The sequence below is a fragment of the Pelophylax lessonae genome (genome assembly GCF_965119305.1).
Source record: "Pelophylax lessonae genome assembly, chromosome: 6".
Taxonomy (NCBI): domain Eukaryota; kingdom Metazoa; phylum Chordata; class Amphibia; order Anura; family Ranidae; genus Pelophylax; species Pelophylax lessonae.
This window is the reverse complement of record NC_138773.1, coordinates 43,300,934-43,318,405: the sequence shown is the minus strand read 5'-3', so window position 1 is coordinate 43,318,405 and position 17,472 is coordinate 43,300,934. Positions and strand designations below refer to the sequence as shown.

The 17,472-nt window shown below is 47.4% G+C and overlaps 1 protein-coding gene across 1 annotated transcript; it reads right to left on the bottom strand.

Moving 5' to 3' along the window:
• Positions 1-3,937: 3,937 nt before the first annotated feature.
• Positions 3,938-5,515, bottom strand: LOC309558555 (E3 ubiquitin/ISG15 ligase TRIM25-like; the record flags this gene model as incomplete). The annotated part of the gene is made up of 1 exon (XM_082261634.1): positions 3,938-5,515. The coding sequence occupies one exon, from the start codon at positions 5,513-5,515 to the stop codon at positions 3,938-3,940; it is 1,578 nt and encodes a 525-aa protein (XP_082117760.1).
• Between the last annotated feature and the right edge of the window lie 11,957 nt (positions 5,516-17,472).

The following is a 17,472-nucleotide window of genomic DNA, read 5'->3' as shown; positions in this document are numbered from 1 at the left end:
CTGGTCATTAAGGGGGCAAATCGTTCTGGTCCAGAAGTTGTAAAGGATGTGTTTCACCCCCCCCCCCCCCCCCACACACACACACACACACACACTCATTCATCACATTACAGAATTGTTAGAAGATACTTCACTGATACCATGCAATCCCAGCAATGAATTATCCCTTCAAATTAAAAAAAAATAAAATAAACTCTCATAATAGCAGTTCTTTCTAAACACACATTTTTTAATGATCCCAGAGTCCAGTCTTCTTTGCATATACAGCATTTAAAGCCCTAATGAGGGGGGGGGGGGGTGTTTATAATTCCCAAAATGTGCTGGATATTTTATTCCAAGACTATTATCTCAAACTCCAAGACCAGTGGGACCTGGAAAGTGTGTGTGTGTCGCTCAGGCTCAGTAAAGAGGGGGTATGTAGACGGTACATCCGCAGCTGCTGCTAGAGTGCTGACAGGGGATGGAGCCCATTCTGGCTTCTATGAGAGTTCAAGAGAAAAAACGGGGTAGCACCTGGAAGTTGCACATCTAAGGTATCCTAAAGAGGTGAATGGAGTGGCAACCTCAGCCAGGACTCCGACCAGGCTAGGCCTCCTACGCATTTCACTTTGCCCCCGGAGCTTAGTCATGGGGAAGAGGCTAAGCTCCGGGAGAGGAGTGAAATGCGTTGGAGGCATGTCCTGTTCCGAGTCCAGGCTGAGGTTGCCAATCCATTCACCTCCCTAGGATACCTTAGATGTGCGACTTCCAGGGGCCAGTGCCAGGACAAGGTCATCTAGAGCCCAGGGCAAAAAAAAAAAAAAAAATCAAACTCTTATCTACATTCTTACCTCCTAAGCATTTATTCCCCCTCCTCCCAATGCAAATCTGCCCCTGCTGAAATCCCCTTCCCAGCATGAATCTATGCCTACCCCCCCCCCCCCCAAACTCCCAGCTCTAATCCTCATTTCCCATATGCCACCAAAATTCCCCCCTCCTAGTACAAATCCTTTATCCCTCAAATTTCCCCTCTGAGCGCAAATCCTCTCCCCCCACTCCTATTCTCTCCTTCCCAGCACAAATAGCCTCAATCATTCCTCCTAGTATAAATCCCCTCCTAGCACAAATTCCCTCTCCCCTACCATATAACTTTTTCTAGCTCAAACCCCCCCCACAATTCCCCCTCCTAGCACAAATCTTCTTCCCCCATCCCCCTCCAAACACAAATCCCCTCAAATTACCACTCCTAGCACACCTCCCGAAATTTCCCCTTCCAGAACAATTCTTATTCCCTACCACCCCCAAATTCCCCCTCCCACCAACCTCCTTGTGGTGCCCCCCCACTCCACATGATACCAGGGCAGCTACTCCTCCTGCCCACCCCTTGTCCCAGCCCTGCCAGGGCCTACACCCTTTTTTCCCTTGAACATCAAGACCAGAGGCATGGGGGGTTTAAATGCGTTCTTCCTCATAGGATTCTACCCAGGATTCCCTGCAAGGCTCTTGTTAGATAACAGCTGCCTAGGCAGAGCAATTGAGCTCCAATAAACCCATATAGAATGAGGTGGTGAAACACCAATGGCCCGGTCACAAGTGCAACCTTTGCAACACTGGTAGTTCCATCACTGGCATCTGTAGTTGTTTATTTTTTTTGTATTATTGTTTACTATTTTATTTTATGTTTTTACAATTGTATTCTTTATTATATTTTAGAGTTTTTTTAGGAGCCCTGTTGGGGTGCTTTGGTGAAATTCAAGGGTCTAAACAGACCTCTGATGTTTCACCTTTGAGACAGAGAAAGGAGATTAGAGTGTTACTAAACTCACAACAGTAAAATCAGTCTGTATATGCAGCAAAACATACTTGTTATACTCACTGTGGAACTTAAGGGATTAATCTTCTGCATTGTGTAAAAAGGCTGTTTGATCCTGTCTTCTCTGATCCTCCCCTTCTTACACTCTCCCTAAGATTTCTGCTGATAGAACAGAGCCTTGGGGACAAGCTGCACATACTCAGTTTGGTGTGTATTGCTAGAGAGTTTTTTTTTGCTTGGGAGAGTGCATGTGATCAGCACAGGGCCAATCAGCACTGTCCAGACAGAGGGTCAGAAGTCCTGCAGCCTGATAGGACAATCAAGAGAGAATGAAAACTCATCCTACAAGCTTTAACCAGACACTGACAGAAGTCACAAGACTGCTATATACTGCTGAAGAGAAAAGGTATTTAGCAGTTTATATTTACTAAAACGATTGCATTACCATTCTGTGTACTGTGGAAGAGCAGATATAGTGAATGCAGGGTACTGGGTTTAGTAACACTTTAAGGACACAGCCCTCAAGCTCCATCTCTGCAGCCACAGCTGCACAGAATGAATGGACAGGAATACCTTTGTACAGAGCTTCCTGTTCATTCACAAACTGATGCATAGTAAATATAGTTTACTATGCTTCAGTTATGATTGAACAGAGTCAGTGATTGGTACGGATCATTGACTCTATCCATTAAGACAAGGGAGGGACCAATAAATGACATTTCCCCCACTTTCCATCCTGACACATTCCCCGCAGCAGCCGGCGGGAGAGGAGAAGAGAGGGGGGAAGCCAGCAGATCTGCATGGGGATGAGGAAGGGGGGGGGGCAAGAGAGCACACAGCGGGGTAGGAGAGCGCACAGCAGGGCAGCAAGACCTGGATAGGAGGGGTGGCAGAAACCCTAATTTTCCTCCTGCAGCCACTGAATGCCGGTGGAAGAGAGAGGAGGAGAAGCAGGCTTTCAGTGTCCGCAGGAGGGGATCGATTTCTCTACATGCCACCTTCTGCTGCCTGCCTATTCAGGTATACAAGAAGGGTGGGTCGCAATTGCGACCACTGCAGCCCCTGTATTTAGACCCCTGGTATGATATTAGAGGCGACTACTGAAAATTCTATAGAGGAACACAATTAAAATAATTTAAATCCACATCATAATAAGGTGCTTCACTCACAATGAAGTTAAGAAGACCAATTATAGGATCAAAATGCAATATATGATACAGAATTGTAAATTTTCTCTAACGAGTGCTTATCATTATACTGTAAATGTATTTATTTAAGGATATTAAACTGTTAGAAGTTTGTCTATATTTGATGAATACCAGACTTGTTGCATTTTGGTTTCCTCTAGTAATGTATAAAGATGATTTGTCCCTGTGGCATTTCCACAGAGAACATTGGACCTACTGTGATCCCAGGGATGACAGCGGACTAACAGGCAGAACAGATAATTAAGAGATATACAGTAAATCTTGAGGCAGAAGGACAGAGCTAACAGCAGACATTAGCAGATTGATCAGGGTGATGGTCCAAATTCCAAGCTGGTAGGCAGGGTAAAGCATAAATAACAGGCCTAGGATCAGGATAAGTATAAATAATCTGATTACAAACATATCTCAAGCAATAACAGCAGTAATCCAGTACATGAAGGGACAAAAATCAAACGCCAAATTATAATCAAAGCATGAGCAGACAACTAACCTGTTGATCAGGCACAGGCTGAATGTCTAGCATTCTACTTAAGCATTTTTGATTAGGGCAGGTGTGGACTACCGAGAACTAAGCTGCAGCGTTAGTAACAAGCAGAAGATTTTGAAGGCTAAGCCTACATTCACATTGAGCCGATTTGACATGTCAAATCGCATGCCAAATTGGAGCCTATTGCCGGCAATGTCACCTGCCGAATCGGTGCAACGCCACACTGATTCCCAAAAGTCGTTTCTGCACTACTTTTGGCGACTTCAGGGGGTGATTTCAATAGACATCTGTGCAGGAACCCGCACAGATGCCTGTCAAATCATCCCCGAAGTTGGACTGAAATGCCGGTTTGAAATTGTGCGAATTCATCTGAACTCGCATGCTTTCAAACCCGCCCTCAAGGCTGATCATCACAGGAGCACAGCACAGTTGTGACATACAGTATATTTACTATATTATTCTGATGGCAGTATTTTTACGCAAATAGAAAGCAGCATGCAGGGGTTCAGTAAAGGTGGAGGTAAAAGTGTGTAGGTGTCTGATGGGGTCACATAGCTGATAAAAGGAGAGGTGCCCGGCCTCATAGTCCACATAGATCCCAACTAGCTTTATAGAACGCTTTGAGTCAATGGCTTGGAACACATCATTGTGGCAAACTCCAAGATTGTTTGCTAGTATCAGACTCCATGATTTGTCATTATAACCAATGAAAGATTCATTTCCATTTATCTTCCTTGCTATGCTTTGAGCAGCCACCCCTACTAGCCATTGCTTCGCTCCGCTCACATCCACCTCCCACAAATGTCTCCCAGAGGTGAAGCTGCATGTACTCAATACCTGTTTCGATTTAAATCTCTCCGGAACATCAAGTCTAATCTCTGGTATATCAGTGTAAGTGGCCGACTTAAGATCTTGTGAAAGAACAATGTTATTATTAGCTGTATTTATATCCAGTAAGATGTCTGTCTTCTCCATCATAGGGAACTGCTGACTCTTCTTTAGCTGCTCCAGTATACTGTTAGTAAAGTAGAGAAGTCCTCTGTGAAGCATCTGGAAGATCATTCCTTCAACCAGACACCCAACATCTCTTACATCACTAAGAATAGTACCACCTTTAGGACTTTTAAAGACATCCTCGTTGCTTAGTTCCTTCTTTAGAACCATAAATGGATCTGTGATCTTGCATAAATCTTCTATCTGGTTAATGTTCCTGGACAGTGTATCTTTATGTATCTCCAGCTGTTCAATTAGATCAGAGATTGACCTTGAAATCTTCTCCTCCTGTCTGGTGATTTCATATAGGAGTCTTTCCTCCAACTCATCCACCTTTTTCCTAATGTCTCCAACAAGCTCAACGACTCTCCCCGTGAGAACAGCCGCTTTTCCTCTTTCTTGTGTCCTGTGATTTTCCAGATTTTGGATTCTTTTCTCAATCTCCTTCCTCTCAGATTTCAGTTTTGATGTAACATCTCTCAGCTTTACTTTCTTCTTCTCTGAGCTCTCCTCCAAAGGCACTACCTGGTGGTTCTTGTGTTCTCCAGCCACCCAGCAGGACATACAGATACAAACATTATCCTTCATACAGTAATATCTCAAGAGCTCTTTGTGGAGAGAGCATTTTCTAGATGCAAAGGATGTGGTGGGTTCAGTTAGAGCGTGATCCACTGACTTATTATGAGCCACCAGATGCTTATCACACATGGAGGTCTCACAGTGCAGACATGTTTTGGATGCCAGTTCTGGAGTATCCACACAGTATGTACAGAATATCTCTGTCTTCTCCTCTTCATGTTGTGCAGATTGAAAACTATCTACGATGTTACATAGCTTCCTGTTCTTCTCCAGAACCGGGCGTTTTAGATACTTCTGTCTGCACTCTGGGCAAGAATATTCTCCAGACCCCTCCTGTGTATCCAGCACAGTGGTAATACAGTCCCGGCAGAAGTTGTGTCCACATCTCAGAGATACCGGCTTTGTATAAAGATTCAGACAAATGGAACAGCTCAACTCCTTTTCTAGGGCAGCCATAATGAGAAGAATAAAGATGAAATGAAACTAAGCAATATAAAATCCAGTAAAAAGCTGAATACGGGAGTGGCCAATGAGTCAGCTAAGTGATAAATATGGTTAAAAATTAAAGAGATAAGGTACATGTGAATGTCTTACAGAATATAAAACAGGGCAGTACAAAGAGGGCAAGTGCAGGATGATAGGGAGAAGCCTTTGATCTCAAAGTTTCTGTATAACTACAGACACAGCATTTCTAAAGCATATCTAAACCCATAAACCAAATTGTAATACATTGCTGCAAACCAGTCCTTAACCACTTAAGCCCCAGAAGATTTTACCCCCATTCCGACCAGGGGGTATTTTGCGATTCGGCACTGCGTGACTTTAACGGACAATTGCGCGGTCGTGCGACGCTGTACCTAAACAAATTTGGCGTCCTTTTTTTCCCACAAACAGAGCTTTCTTTTGGTGGTATTTGATCACCTGTGCGATTTTTTGATCACGCGCTATAAACAAAAAAAGAGCGACAATTTTGCAAAAATAGCAATATTTTTCACATTTTTTTATATGAAATTCCCCCAAAAAAAATGTAAAAATCAAAATTTTTTAACATTTTCGGCCAATTTGTTTTATGCTACCTATGTTTGGTAAAAAAAAATCGCAAAAAGTGTATTTTGATTGGTTTGCGCAAAAGTTATCGCGTTTACTAACAAAGGGAAAGATTTATGTCATTTTTGTTGTTTTTTTTTTTAACGTGTAATGGCGGCGATCTGCGATTTTTTTTGCGGTACTGCGACAATGGGGCGGACAGATCGGACCCTTGACTGACATTTTTGACACTTTTGGGGTTACCAGTGACATTTCTACAGTAATCAGTGCTATACATATGGACTGTTGCTGTAAAAATACACTGGTAGTGAAGGGGTTAACTTTATTTGGGAGGGAGGGGCTGTGTGTGTCCCTAGGGGCGTGCTTTCTACTGTGATTGGCTGTGGCTTGAGCTGTAAGGACACTGATCAATGGATCTACATAGTAGATCCGTGTGATCAGTGTTTTTACACCGAGGAGAATGACAGGTGGCTTGTTTACACAAGCCGCCTGACTTTCTCCCTCTCCCCCGCCGATCGCCGAGTGACCGGCGGACATCGGGTCTGCCGGTCACACGCGCGGGGGGGTCCGTGACCACGCGGGAGCGGGAGTGTGCGTCCGGGGGCGCGCACTCGCTCCCTAGACCCTCACAAGCTAGTGACGTAGCCCTACGTCACTTTGCCTGTGAGGGGCTGACTGCCGACGTAGATCGGCGTTAGGCAGTCGGCAAGTGGTTAAATGGTGTGACTGCATTAGTTTTCTTTATTTTTATTTTATTTTCAGCTGGTGGTCCTACCAGGAACACACTTCTTGTCATTGACAGTAACTCCTGTCATATACAGCTTCTCTAGATCCTCCTACACAACTTGACTTGATCCTCTGGATTGTAAGGTGACTGGATTTTTAAAAATAAATCCGGGGATATATATATATATATATTTTGGCAACGGTAAACTATTTTATAAGCATAAATTCCTCAAATTATATATGCAGTGTATGTGTTTATGGAATGATTGTATGATATATACGTTATTTCTCACATTTAATCCATGAGATAAAAAAAAGATACTTCTTAGAATTTTTTGAGATGTGACTACCAAATGTTATGAAGATAAGATAGAGAAAAAACTGAGTGCAGAGTTCAGGAGTGCGTTACATAAAGAATGCAGAGCTAAGTAGCACTCAGGAACGAGCTACATAAAGAATGCAGGGCTAAGTAGCACTCAGGAACGAGCTACATAAAGAATGCAGGGCTAAGTAGCACTCAGGGGTATGCTACATAAAGAACGCAGGGCTCATGAGTGCGCTAAATAAAGGATGCAGGGCTCAGGAGTGCGCTACATAAAAAATGCAAGGCTCAGCTGTGCCCATCCATGCAGCCTGACCAGTGCCCAGCAATGCAGCCTGACCAGTGCCCAGCAATGCAGCCTCACCAGTGCCCATCTATGCAGCCTCACCAGACCTTCCTGTTCAATGACTGCACACCAGTGCACAAAACAAGGTCCATAAAGACATGGATGTGCGAGTTTGGGGTGGAGAAACTTGACTGGCCGGAGCACAGTCCTGACCTCAACTTGATATAACACCTTTCGGATGAATTGGAGCGGAAACTGTGAGCCGGGCCTTCTCTCCAACCTCACAAAATGCGCTTCTGGGGGAATGGTTAAACAATCCCATAGACACACTCCTAATCCTTGTGGACAGCCTTTCCAAAAGAGCTGAAGCTATGGTAGCTGCAAAGGGTGGGCCAACTCAATATTGAACCCTACAGACCAAGACTGAGATGCCATTGAAGTTTGTGTGCGTGTAAAGGCAGGCATCCCAATACTTTTGATAATATAGTGTATGTAACTTTTATTGGGAGTAAAGGGAGGAAAAAGATAACAGCTTGTAACCAGGACTTGTGGCCTAGCTAGGTTACACAATACCAAGGACACCAAGGTGAAATCTTAGTTTTATTGCTACTCTGGTAATAAATGATTTTTAGTGCAGTAAACTCAGATAACACAATACCAGGCACTGCTTTGAAGAAGATGTACGGCTCATTGTAGTGTCAGCAAAAACACCTGAACAATCCGTGACTACCTAAAGCTTAACTCCAGGTATGGAACTTATTACCATCTTGGACCAATGTGGGCATGCATATGCCATATCTGTAGGACCGGTGTGGAAGTGGAGAATCACTGTAGTAGCATGGGCGTCCGTAGAACTTTTTTCAGGGGGGGAATCATTTTAAGGTCAGCCGTGCTCCGCCCCTTTTAAAAAATGTCACGAAGGGGAAGGGCTTAGTCATTATCACATAAAGCTCTGGCATTCAAAGGTTTAAGAAACCTGAGGCAAAAGCAAAGCTGACCCTCTCTGTTTTGGGTCCGTGCAGGCGGAGCATGCATGCACGTGACGTCAGTACGTGCTGTGACGTCAGGTGCCGTGCCTCTGTGCACGGGGCCACAAATCTCCTCAATTTCTTTGCCCCAAGCTCCCCCTCTCCTGGAATGACAGTGGACAGTGATCCGCGCGGCTGCTGGTATCAGTCACCGCGCAAGCCGCTACTCGCGATTATTTCTTTTTAAAGGGAAAAATAAGCCGCTCTTTACCAGTTTTCAGAGCGCTGATCATCACTCACATGACTCGCCACCTCTCTCCTCCTCTCGGCCTCTCCTCCTCCCCTCCCGACTGACATCAGCGTGGGAATCCTCGGCCCCGCCCGCTGCAGGCAGCTGTCAGACAGGGAGAGGAGAGCGCTGGCAGGTCACGTGTACGGCGATCGGTGTTCTGAAAACTGGTAAAGAACGGCTTATTTTTTTTAAACACATACACAGACACAGGGGCACACAGGATTATTAAACAGACCAGACAGGATGGTATAAAGTGGCTTAACAACCACTTTAAAGGGGATTTTGAGGTTCGGGGGGGGGGCAGTTGCCCCCCCATGCAGACGCCCATGTGTAGTAGTCATATTCTATAATTGGATGAGGGGGAGATGGGGAAATCACTGCCCCGGTTCTACACCTCATCTAATCAGAGATCGCTATGTATTCATTCAAAAAAACAATTGTCGGCTAAACAATTCTTTCCTTCAGGTCTGGTATGGATTTGGGGAGAACCCAAGGACAAAAATCAAATCCATACCAGACCCTTATCTGAGTATGCAACCTGGCAGCTCAGGAAAGAGAGGGGACGAGTGAGCACCCCCCCTCCTGAACCAAGCCGCATACCTCTTAAAATGGGGGGGTGCTTTGGGGCAGCACCTTGTCCCCATGTGGCTATGGGGGTCTGCAGATGGGGGGCTTATCAGAATCTGGAAGCCCCATTTAACAGAGGAGTCCCCAGATCCTGCCCCCCATTGACCTCTACTCATTCACCCAAAAAAGTGTCATATATAAGAAAAAACAGATAGTTTTTGACAATTCCTTTATTAAAAATGAAAAAAATAATGTCCCCCCAAAGTAGATCCAACATAGATCATGATGCCCGCCGCACCGCTGAACCCGAAAAAATAATAAAGCTACGCACTGGTGGAAGGCTAACCACCATCTGCCCGCTTTTCCATCTAGAAGTTCTTAAATAGGCAAGGGACGGGGCCTCCGGGCGATGTCACCCAGTAGCCCAACCCCCATGTGACATATCTGACCGGTGCATACTGTGAACATGCACCATAGGAAACAATGTTAAATGGACTGTAGTGAGTATCTGCAAAACAGAAAACACACAAAAAAGCACATAGGTGTGAACGTAGAGTCAATGCTAAAAGCTTCAGTAACAACCCTTGTAATGTTTGTGAAGTCATAGCTAGAAATAGTTAGTCACATACAACTGGACTTGTTCTGCAATGTTCAGCTGTAACACATATGATGACACCATGGTGAGTGGATTAGGGTGACATGATCCAACTCTCCCCTGATTCCCCCACCTAGCAGTGACTCAGCAGCCCAGCTCTCCCACCTTACAGTGATTTAGAAGCTCAGGTCCACCTGTTACCGACCAGCAGTGACTCAGAAGCCCCATCTCTACTCCTCCTCACAGCAGTTACACGGCAGTTTAGCTCCCCCTCTTCCCCCTACTCTGCAGTAAATCAACAGTTGAGAGCCTTCTGTTCCACTCTTCCCCCAGCATTAACTCTATGGCTCAGCTCCCACTGCTCCCCCTCTCAGCTCTGCACCCCTACCCATTAGTGATCCAGCAGCTCAAATCCTTCTGTTACCCCTCACAGCAGTGGCTCAACAGCTTAGTAATCCCCACACCCTGCAATCTCCTCCCAGTAGTCCCCCCTCTGCCCGCAATATCCTTCCAGCAGTGACTCAACAGCTCAGCTCACCTTGCTCCTCCCTGCCAGCAGTGACAGAGTTGCTCAGTTCACCCTGTTCGCCCCGAGCTGGGTGCGTGCTCTGGGCATACTGTAGGTTTGTTTACATTTTGGTACTCAAATATGTGGATATATTGCATATTTATGTAGCACCCTACAGGTAGGTGCTAGGTAAATGCATAGTAGGCCTTGTCTGGCTAACAGCAGGGCCATGTTTCTTTTTGTCAGGTAGGTTGTCATGGCTCCCAAGTGTGTCTCCTGAGAGTGGAGTCTCCCCGCTGGCTCTATGAGATGCTTCTGATAGGGCAGTGGAGGAAACCCAATCAGAGATACATTCAGACTTGTATCTACCCCAGAAGGCAGATTCTGACGCAAAGGATTCTGGGAGTGGGTATAAGTTTGAGGGGGGTGCATGACTCAGCGTCTTTGGCGGGAGCAGAATCCCAGGAGGGAGAGAATGGCTGTCTCTCCTCCTGTCTGAGGAAGCGCATGTCTCGGGGTGTCGCCTGAGAATCCCGAGAGTGCTGAGTTGAGCTTAGGGGATCCGGTGTGCCAAGAACCAACAGAGAGCGAGAGGGGTCCAGTCCCAGGAAAGCCTACACAGGTCGTGAGTACTGAGGATTGCCCCTGGGGGTCTGCCTAAAGTCAGAGGGGACCGCTTCGGAAGAGGTTCTGGGATCCAGTATCATCTAGCTGTAAAGGGGGTACCTGGGTTGAGGACCCTGAAGTGACAGAGGGGGTACATAGTCAGTGAACCCTGAAGAGTTAAAGGTTGAAAGGGGGCGCCTGAATTTGGGCCCTGAAATTGTACAGAGTACCAGTTTAGAGTTGCAGCCATACAGGAGTTCACAACAGTCTACCTCAAGCCAGTGCAAGGCTGGGGGAAGTAGCCAGTGACTCTGCAGTGCAGCAGTGTCAGAAGCTCATTATTCTACAGTCCTGGATCTTCTGGACTCAAAAGTCGAGGATTAAGCACTTCTTTCAAGTTACAGCGTGTTCTGAGCGTCAGTGAGCGTTGGCTGGCATCAAGGCAGCGTTAACAGACATTTTTCTTGAGAAAGTCCCAAAGTTGTACTTAGTTGAGCCTAAAGGAGTATCCCTCTTATTCCCTTCTCCCATCCCCTTAAATTCAATAAAACAACAAAACAAAGATGCCGGAGTTGTCTATGTCTAAGTTCTCACACCGAGGGTCGCAGCTCGCATGGGCTGGAGAGGTAACCGGTAACGATGGCAGACCCACATCAGGCTCAATGCCTGGAAAACCTGCTACATTTGGGGTCTCGTCTGGGATTTTGCCATTAGTTACTGGGCCAGTTGCCCTTGGCAACGGCAAAAGGAAAAGTCCAAAAAGTCCCTTTTTGTGTTCGGAACTGGACTGGAGAGGTAACCGATAACGATGGCAGACCCACATCAGGTTCAATGCCTGGAAAACCTGCTACATTTGGGGTCTCGTCCGGGATTTTGCCATTAGTTACTGGGCCAGTTGCCCTTGGCAACGGCAAAAGGAAAAGTCCAAAAAGTCCCTTTTTGTGTTCGGAACTGGACTGGAGAGGTAACCGATAACGATGGCAGACCCACATCAGGTTCAATGCCTGGAAAACCTGCTACATTTGGGGTCTCGTCCGGGATTTTGCCATTAGTTACTGGGCCAGTTGCCCTTGGCAACGGCAAAAGGAAAAGTCCAAAAAGTCCCCTTTGTGTCTGGAACTGGACTGGAGAGGTAACCTGTAACAATGGCAGACACACATCAGGCTCAATGCCTGGAAAACCTGCTACATTTACGTACTCTCGGCTCTAAGTGGTTAACTATATTCAAAGCCATCTGTGTCTCAATAGGGAGATTTACCTTCATTTCCTGTCCTACCGACTCAACAGGAAGTGAGAGGATATCTTTCCAATATGAGGGAAATCGCCTCTTAGACAGTTGTCACAGGAATAAAGCTGGCCATACATGGATAGAAAAAAGTTTTTATTAAAGATCTGTATCTGATATGTTTTTTCAAACTATTTGCGATCGATTTCCCTACTGTTTAGAAAATCGTTCAATTACGCAGCAAAATTCTGACATGACGGATCTTTCTTTTGGTATAAAACTTTGCATTCTGAAAATCAAAATGCTCCCACTAATGTTTCTAAAGTCGAACGATCAGGCTTATCGAATGCTTTTTCGATCACTTTTCCATCCATGTATACCTAGATTTAGTGTCCCCATTGGAAGAATTACTCTTTTTCCTGTGGCAAATCAACATTTTGGATTTACCCCTACCTTAATTCCTGGTGAAATTAAAAAAATGTAAACCAAACATTTCATATTCCTAATATGTGACTGCATGTACACGTATGAGAAAATATCCTCTTCTTTTGTGTGAAATCCCTGGCGATCCTGCCAATCCCTCTGCTTTCCTATCAAAAACTGACCACACTAGGCATGAGAACACAGTTTGGCCAGTTCCCTAGCTGTGCTGGGAACTCAAGATGGAGTTGCATTGCTATTTTGTTAATTCTACTTTGTATTTGAAATGTGGCAAAAATGAATAACAATGCACCTAAATTATCACACAAGATGCCTACATGGCAGGTTACGTGCTGAATTAGGCTATTAGTAACCAAGTTGTGGTCTTTGGACCACCTTACAAGTTGGTTCATACACACAAGATGAGCCCAAAGCTCATCTTGTGTAGATAATTGGACCATTAAGTAGATCCCAACAATATTGGCGGGATCCTTTTAGAACCTGGAGCAGCTCTGTGATGGATTAGAGCAGGGGTGGGGAACCTTTTTTCTGCCAAGGGCCATTTGGGTATTTATAAAATCATTTGTGGGCCGTACAAAATTATCAACTTAAAAATGAGCCTGTTATATTTGGTCAAACATTTAATTAACTCACTCCTAATGTGATGGCTGCAACTGCTTCTCTTTGGTGAGGTGTGTGATGTTAGCTGGTATTGATGATGTTGCTACTCGCAACTGGTTTTCCAGGTTTGCCTCGGTCAGTCTGGAGCGCAGTCGACTTTTTGTGGTGGTAAGTTTTGAAAAGAACTGCTTGCAGGTACTGCTGGTTGGTACTGCTGGTGGGTATAGCTGGTTGGTACTGCTGGTGGGTACAGCTTTCTGGTACCGCTGGTGGGTACAGCTGGCTGGTACTGCTGTGGATACTGCTGGCTCAGGCTGGTACTGCTGGCTAGTACTGTTGTGGGTACTGCTGGTTCTGGCTGGTACTGCTGTGGGTACTGCTGGCTCTGGCTGGTACTGCTGTGGGTACTGCTGGCTCTGGCTGGTACTGCTGTGGGTACTGCTGATTCTGCTGTGAGTATTGCTGGCTCTGGCTGGTACTGCTGGCTCTGGCTGGTACTGCTGTAGGTACTGCTGGCTCTGGCTGGTACTGCTGTGGGTACTGCTGGTTCTGCTGTGGGTGCTGCTGCCTCTGGCTGGTACTGCTGTGGTTACTGCTAGCTCTGGCTGGTACTGCTGGCTCTGGCTGGTACCGCTGTGGGTACTGCTGGCTCTGGCTGGTACCGCTGTGGGTACTGCTGGCTCTAGCTGGTATTGCTGGTACTGCTGTGAGTACTGCTGGCTCTGGCTGTTACTGCTGGTTCTGGCCAGTACTGCTGTGGGTACTTCTGGCTCTGGCTGGTACTTCTGGCTCTGGCTGGTACTGCTTTGGGTACTGCTGGTTCTGCTGTGGGTATTGCTGGCTCTGGCTGGTACTGCTGTGGGTACTGCTGGTTCTGTGGTGGGTACTGCTGGCTCTGGCTATTACTGCTGTAGGTACTGCTGGCTCTAGCTGGTACTGCTGTGGGTACTGCTGGTTCTTCTTTGGGTGCTGCTGCCTCTGGCTGGTTCTGCTGTGGTTACTGCTGGCTCAGGCTGGTACTGCTGGCTTGTACTGTTGTGGGTACTGCTGGTTCTGGCTGGTACTGCTGTGGGTACTGCTGGCTCTGGCTGGTACTGCTGTGGGTACTGCTGGTTCTGGCTGGTACTGCTGTGGGTACTGCTGGCTCTGGCTGGTACTGCTGTGGGTACTGCTGGCTCTAGCTGGTACTGCTGTGGGTACTGCTGATTCTGCTGTGAGTATTGCTGGCTCTGGCTGGTACTGCTGGCTCTGGCTGGTACTGCTGTAGGTACTGCTGGCTCTGGCTGGTACTGCTGTGGGTACTGCTGGTTCTGCTGTGGGTGCTGCTGCCTCTGGCTGGTACTGCTGTGGTTACTGCTAGCTCTGGCTGGTACTGCTGTGAGTACTGCTGGCTCTGGCTGGTACCGCTGTGGGTACTGCTGGCTCTGGCTGGTACCGCTGTGGGTACTGCTGGCTCTAGCTGGTATTGCTGGTACTGCTGTGAGTTCTGCTGGCTCTGGCTGTTACTGCTGGTTCTGGCCAGTACTGCTGTGGGTACTTCTGGCTCTGGCTGGTACTGCTTTGGGTACTGCTGGTTCTGCTGTGGGTATTGCTGGCTCTGGCTGGTACTGCTGTGGGTACTGCTGGTTCTGTGGTGGGTACTGCTGGCTCTGGCTATTACTGCTGTAGGTACTGCTGGCTCTGGCTGGTACTGCTGTGGGTACTGCTGGTTCTTCTTTGGGTGCTGCTGCCTCTGGCTGGTTCTGCTGTGGTTACTGCTGGCTCTGGCTGGTACTGTTGTGAGTACTGCTGGCTCTGGCTGGTACCGCTGTGGGTACTGCTGGCTCTGGCTGGTACCGCTGTGGGTACTGCTGGCTCTAGCTGGTATTGCTGGTACTGCTGTGAGTACTGCTGGCTCTGGCTGTTACTGCTGGTTCTGGCTGGTACTGCTGTGGGCACTTCTGGCTCTGGCTGGTACTGCTTTGGGTACTGCTGGTTCTGCTGTGGGTATTGCTGGCTCTGGCTGATACTGCTGTGGGTACTTCTGGCTCTGGCTGGTACTGCTGTGGGTACTGCTGGTTCTGCTGTGAGTACTGCTGGCTCTGGCTTGTAGTGCTGGCTCTGGTTGGTACTGCTGTTGGTACTGCTGGCTCTGGCTGGTACTGTTGTGAGTACTGCTGGATCTGGCTGGTACCACTGTGGGTACTGCTGGTTCTGGCTGGTACTGCTGGCTCTGGCTGGTATACTGCTTTGAGTACTGCTGGCTCTGACTGGTACTGCTGGTTCTGCTATGAATACTGCTGGTTCTGGCTGGTACTGCTGTGAGTAATGCTGGTACTGCTGTGAGTACTGCTGGTTCTGGCTGGTACTTCTTGCTCTGGCTGGTACTGCTGGCTCTGGCTGGTACTGCTGTAGGTACTGCTGGTTCTAGCTGCTACTGCTGTGGGTACTGCTGGTTCTGGCTGCTACTGCTGTGATTACTGCTGGTTCTGGCTGCTACTGCTGTGATTACTGCTGGTTCTGGCTGCTACTGCTGTGAGTACTGCTGGCTCTGGCTGGTACTGCTGGTTCTGGCTGGTACTTCTGTGTGTGCTGCTGGTGGGAAATGCTGGCTAGGAGAAGTGTAGAAGCGCCACACTGGAGGAAGAGGTGATGTTTCCTGTATTGGTCACAGGCAGAGTGCATTAGATATCTCCCTTCCTGTTACTCACTCAGACTGTCATAACGAAGCAGGAACTATACAGGAAGCATCGACTCCGTTCTGACATATCAGCTGAGAGAGACACAGACTCAGCTGCACAAGGGGCCGGACCACATGAGATTGCGGGCCGCATACGGCCCCCGAACCGTAGGTTCCCCACCCCTTGATTAGAGCCTGTTGTCAACTGATTCTGGGTCACAGGAGTGCAAAAGTGAGTGCACTCCTGTGACTCGGAAAAGCAGTATGGCCAAAAATGTTTTTGCCATACTTTCTCTTTTCACTAAAAGGAAACTGTCTAAAATGGTGCCCTGGATGAAAGAGTGTGAGAAGGTCTTTCAAACCTTGAAAGAAGCATTAGGATGTGGTCCAGATTCCACCCATAGGTTTCTGGTGCAAACCAATAGCCCTACCTATGGTTTAGGTGCAGTCCTGAGCCAGGTGGATCAGTTAGTAGTGGAACACTATATCCTCTACCTAAGGGGTGTCAAACTCAATTTCATCGAGTGCCACATCGGCATTATGGCTCCCCTCCAAGGGTTGTATCTGTAGGACTATGTATGCAAAGTTCAGGAGTGTGCTACACACAGAGTGCAGGGTTCAGGACTACGCTCTGTACAGAGTGCAGTGTTCAGGAGTGAGCTACGTACAGAGTGTAGAGTTTCGGAGTGGGCAGTGTACAGTGTGTAGAGTTCAGGAGTGGGCTACGTACAGAGTACAGAGATAAGGAGTGCACTGTGTACAGTGTGCAGACATAAGAAGTGTACTGTGTGCAGAGTTAAGGAGTGTACTGTTTGCAGAGCACAGAGTTAAGGAGTGTACTTTGTAAAGAAGTGTACTCTGTACAGAGTGCAGAGTTAAGGGGTGTACTTTGTAAAGAAGTGTACTCTGTACACAGTGCAGAGTTAAGGGGTGTACTGTGTACAAAGTGCAGAGTTAAGGAGTATACTGTGTACAGTGTGCAGGGTTAAGGAGTGCGCTACATACGGAGTGCAGGGTTTAGGGGTACAGGGTTCAGGTCTCTTTCACAGACTGTCCACATCTCATTTCCACCCCTCCTCCTAGGTTCTGACCTCTTCACCACTCTTCCCCATCCCCCACCTTTGCACACATCTCCGTCTACAGCCCTCATCTCTCCCCCCACCCCCAAAAGCTTCCTCACATCTCGGCAGTGTGGGTAGCTCCGCTAGACTCACTTGCAGGGAGATCATTGGTCATCCTCTGTCCCCGCCATGAGTGCATGCAGGGCAGGCAGGTGTATGTGAGAGCCAGGAGCTTCCAAGAGGAAAGCTGTCCTTGTATACACAGAAGGCTTCTGTCACGTACCTGATCCGAGGCCCAGATGTAGAGAGGGCTCTCCTTGCGGCTGAGTGCGATACACCCCTGAGGATGGAACAGGAGGTGTAGCGCCCCAAAGAAGCACTGGTTGCCAACAGGGTCAATAGAGAAGACCGGTTACCTGAAGGATAGACCGGTTACCTGAAGGATGCTGGGCAGAAGTCTTCTGGCAGTCTTCAGATGGACTAGACAAAGAGTGCAGCCAGAAAACAGGT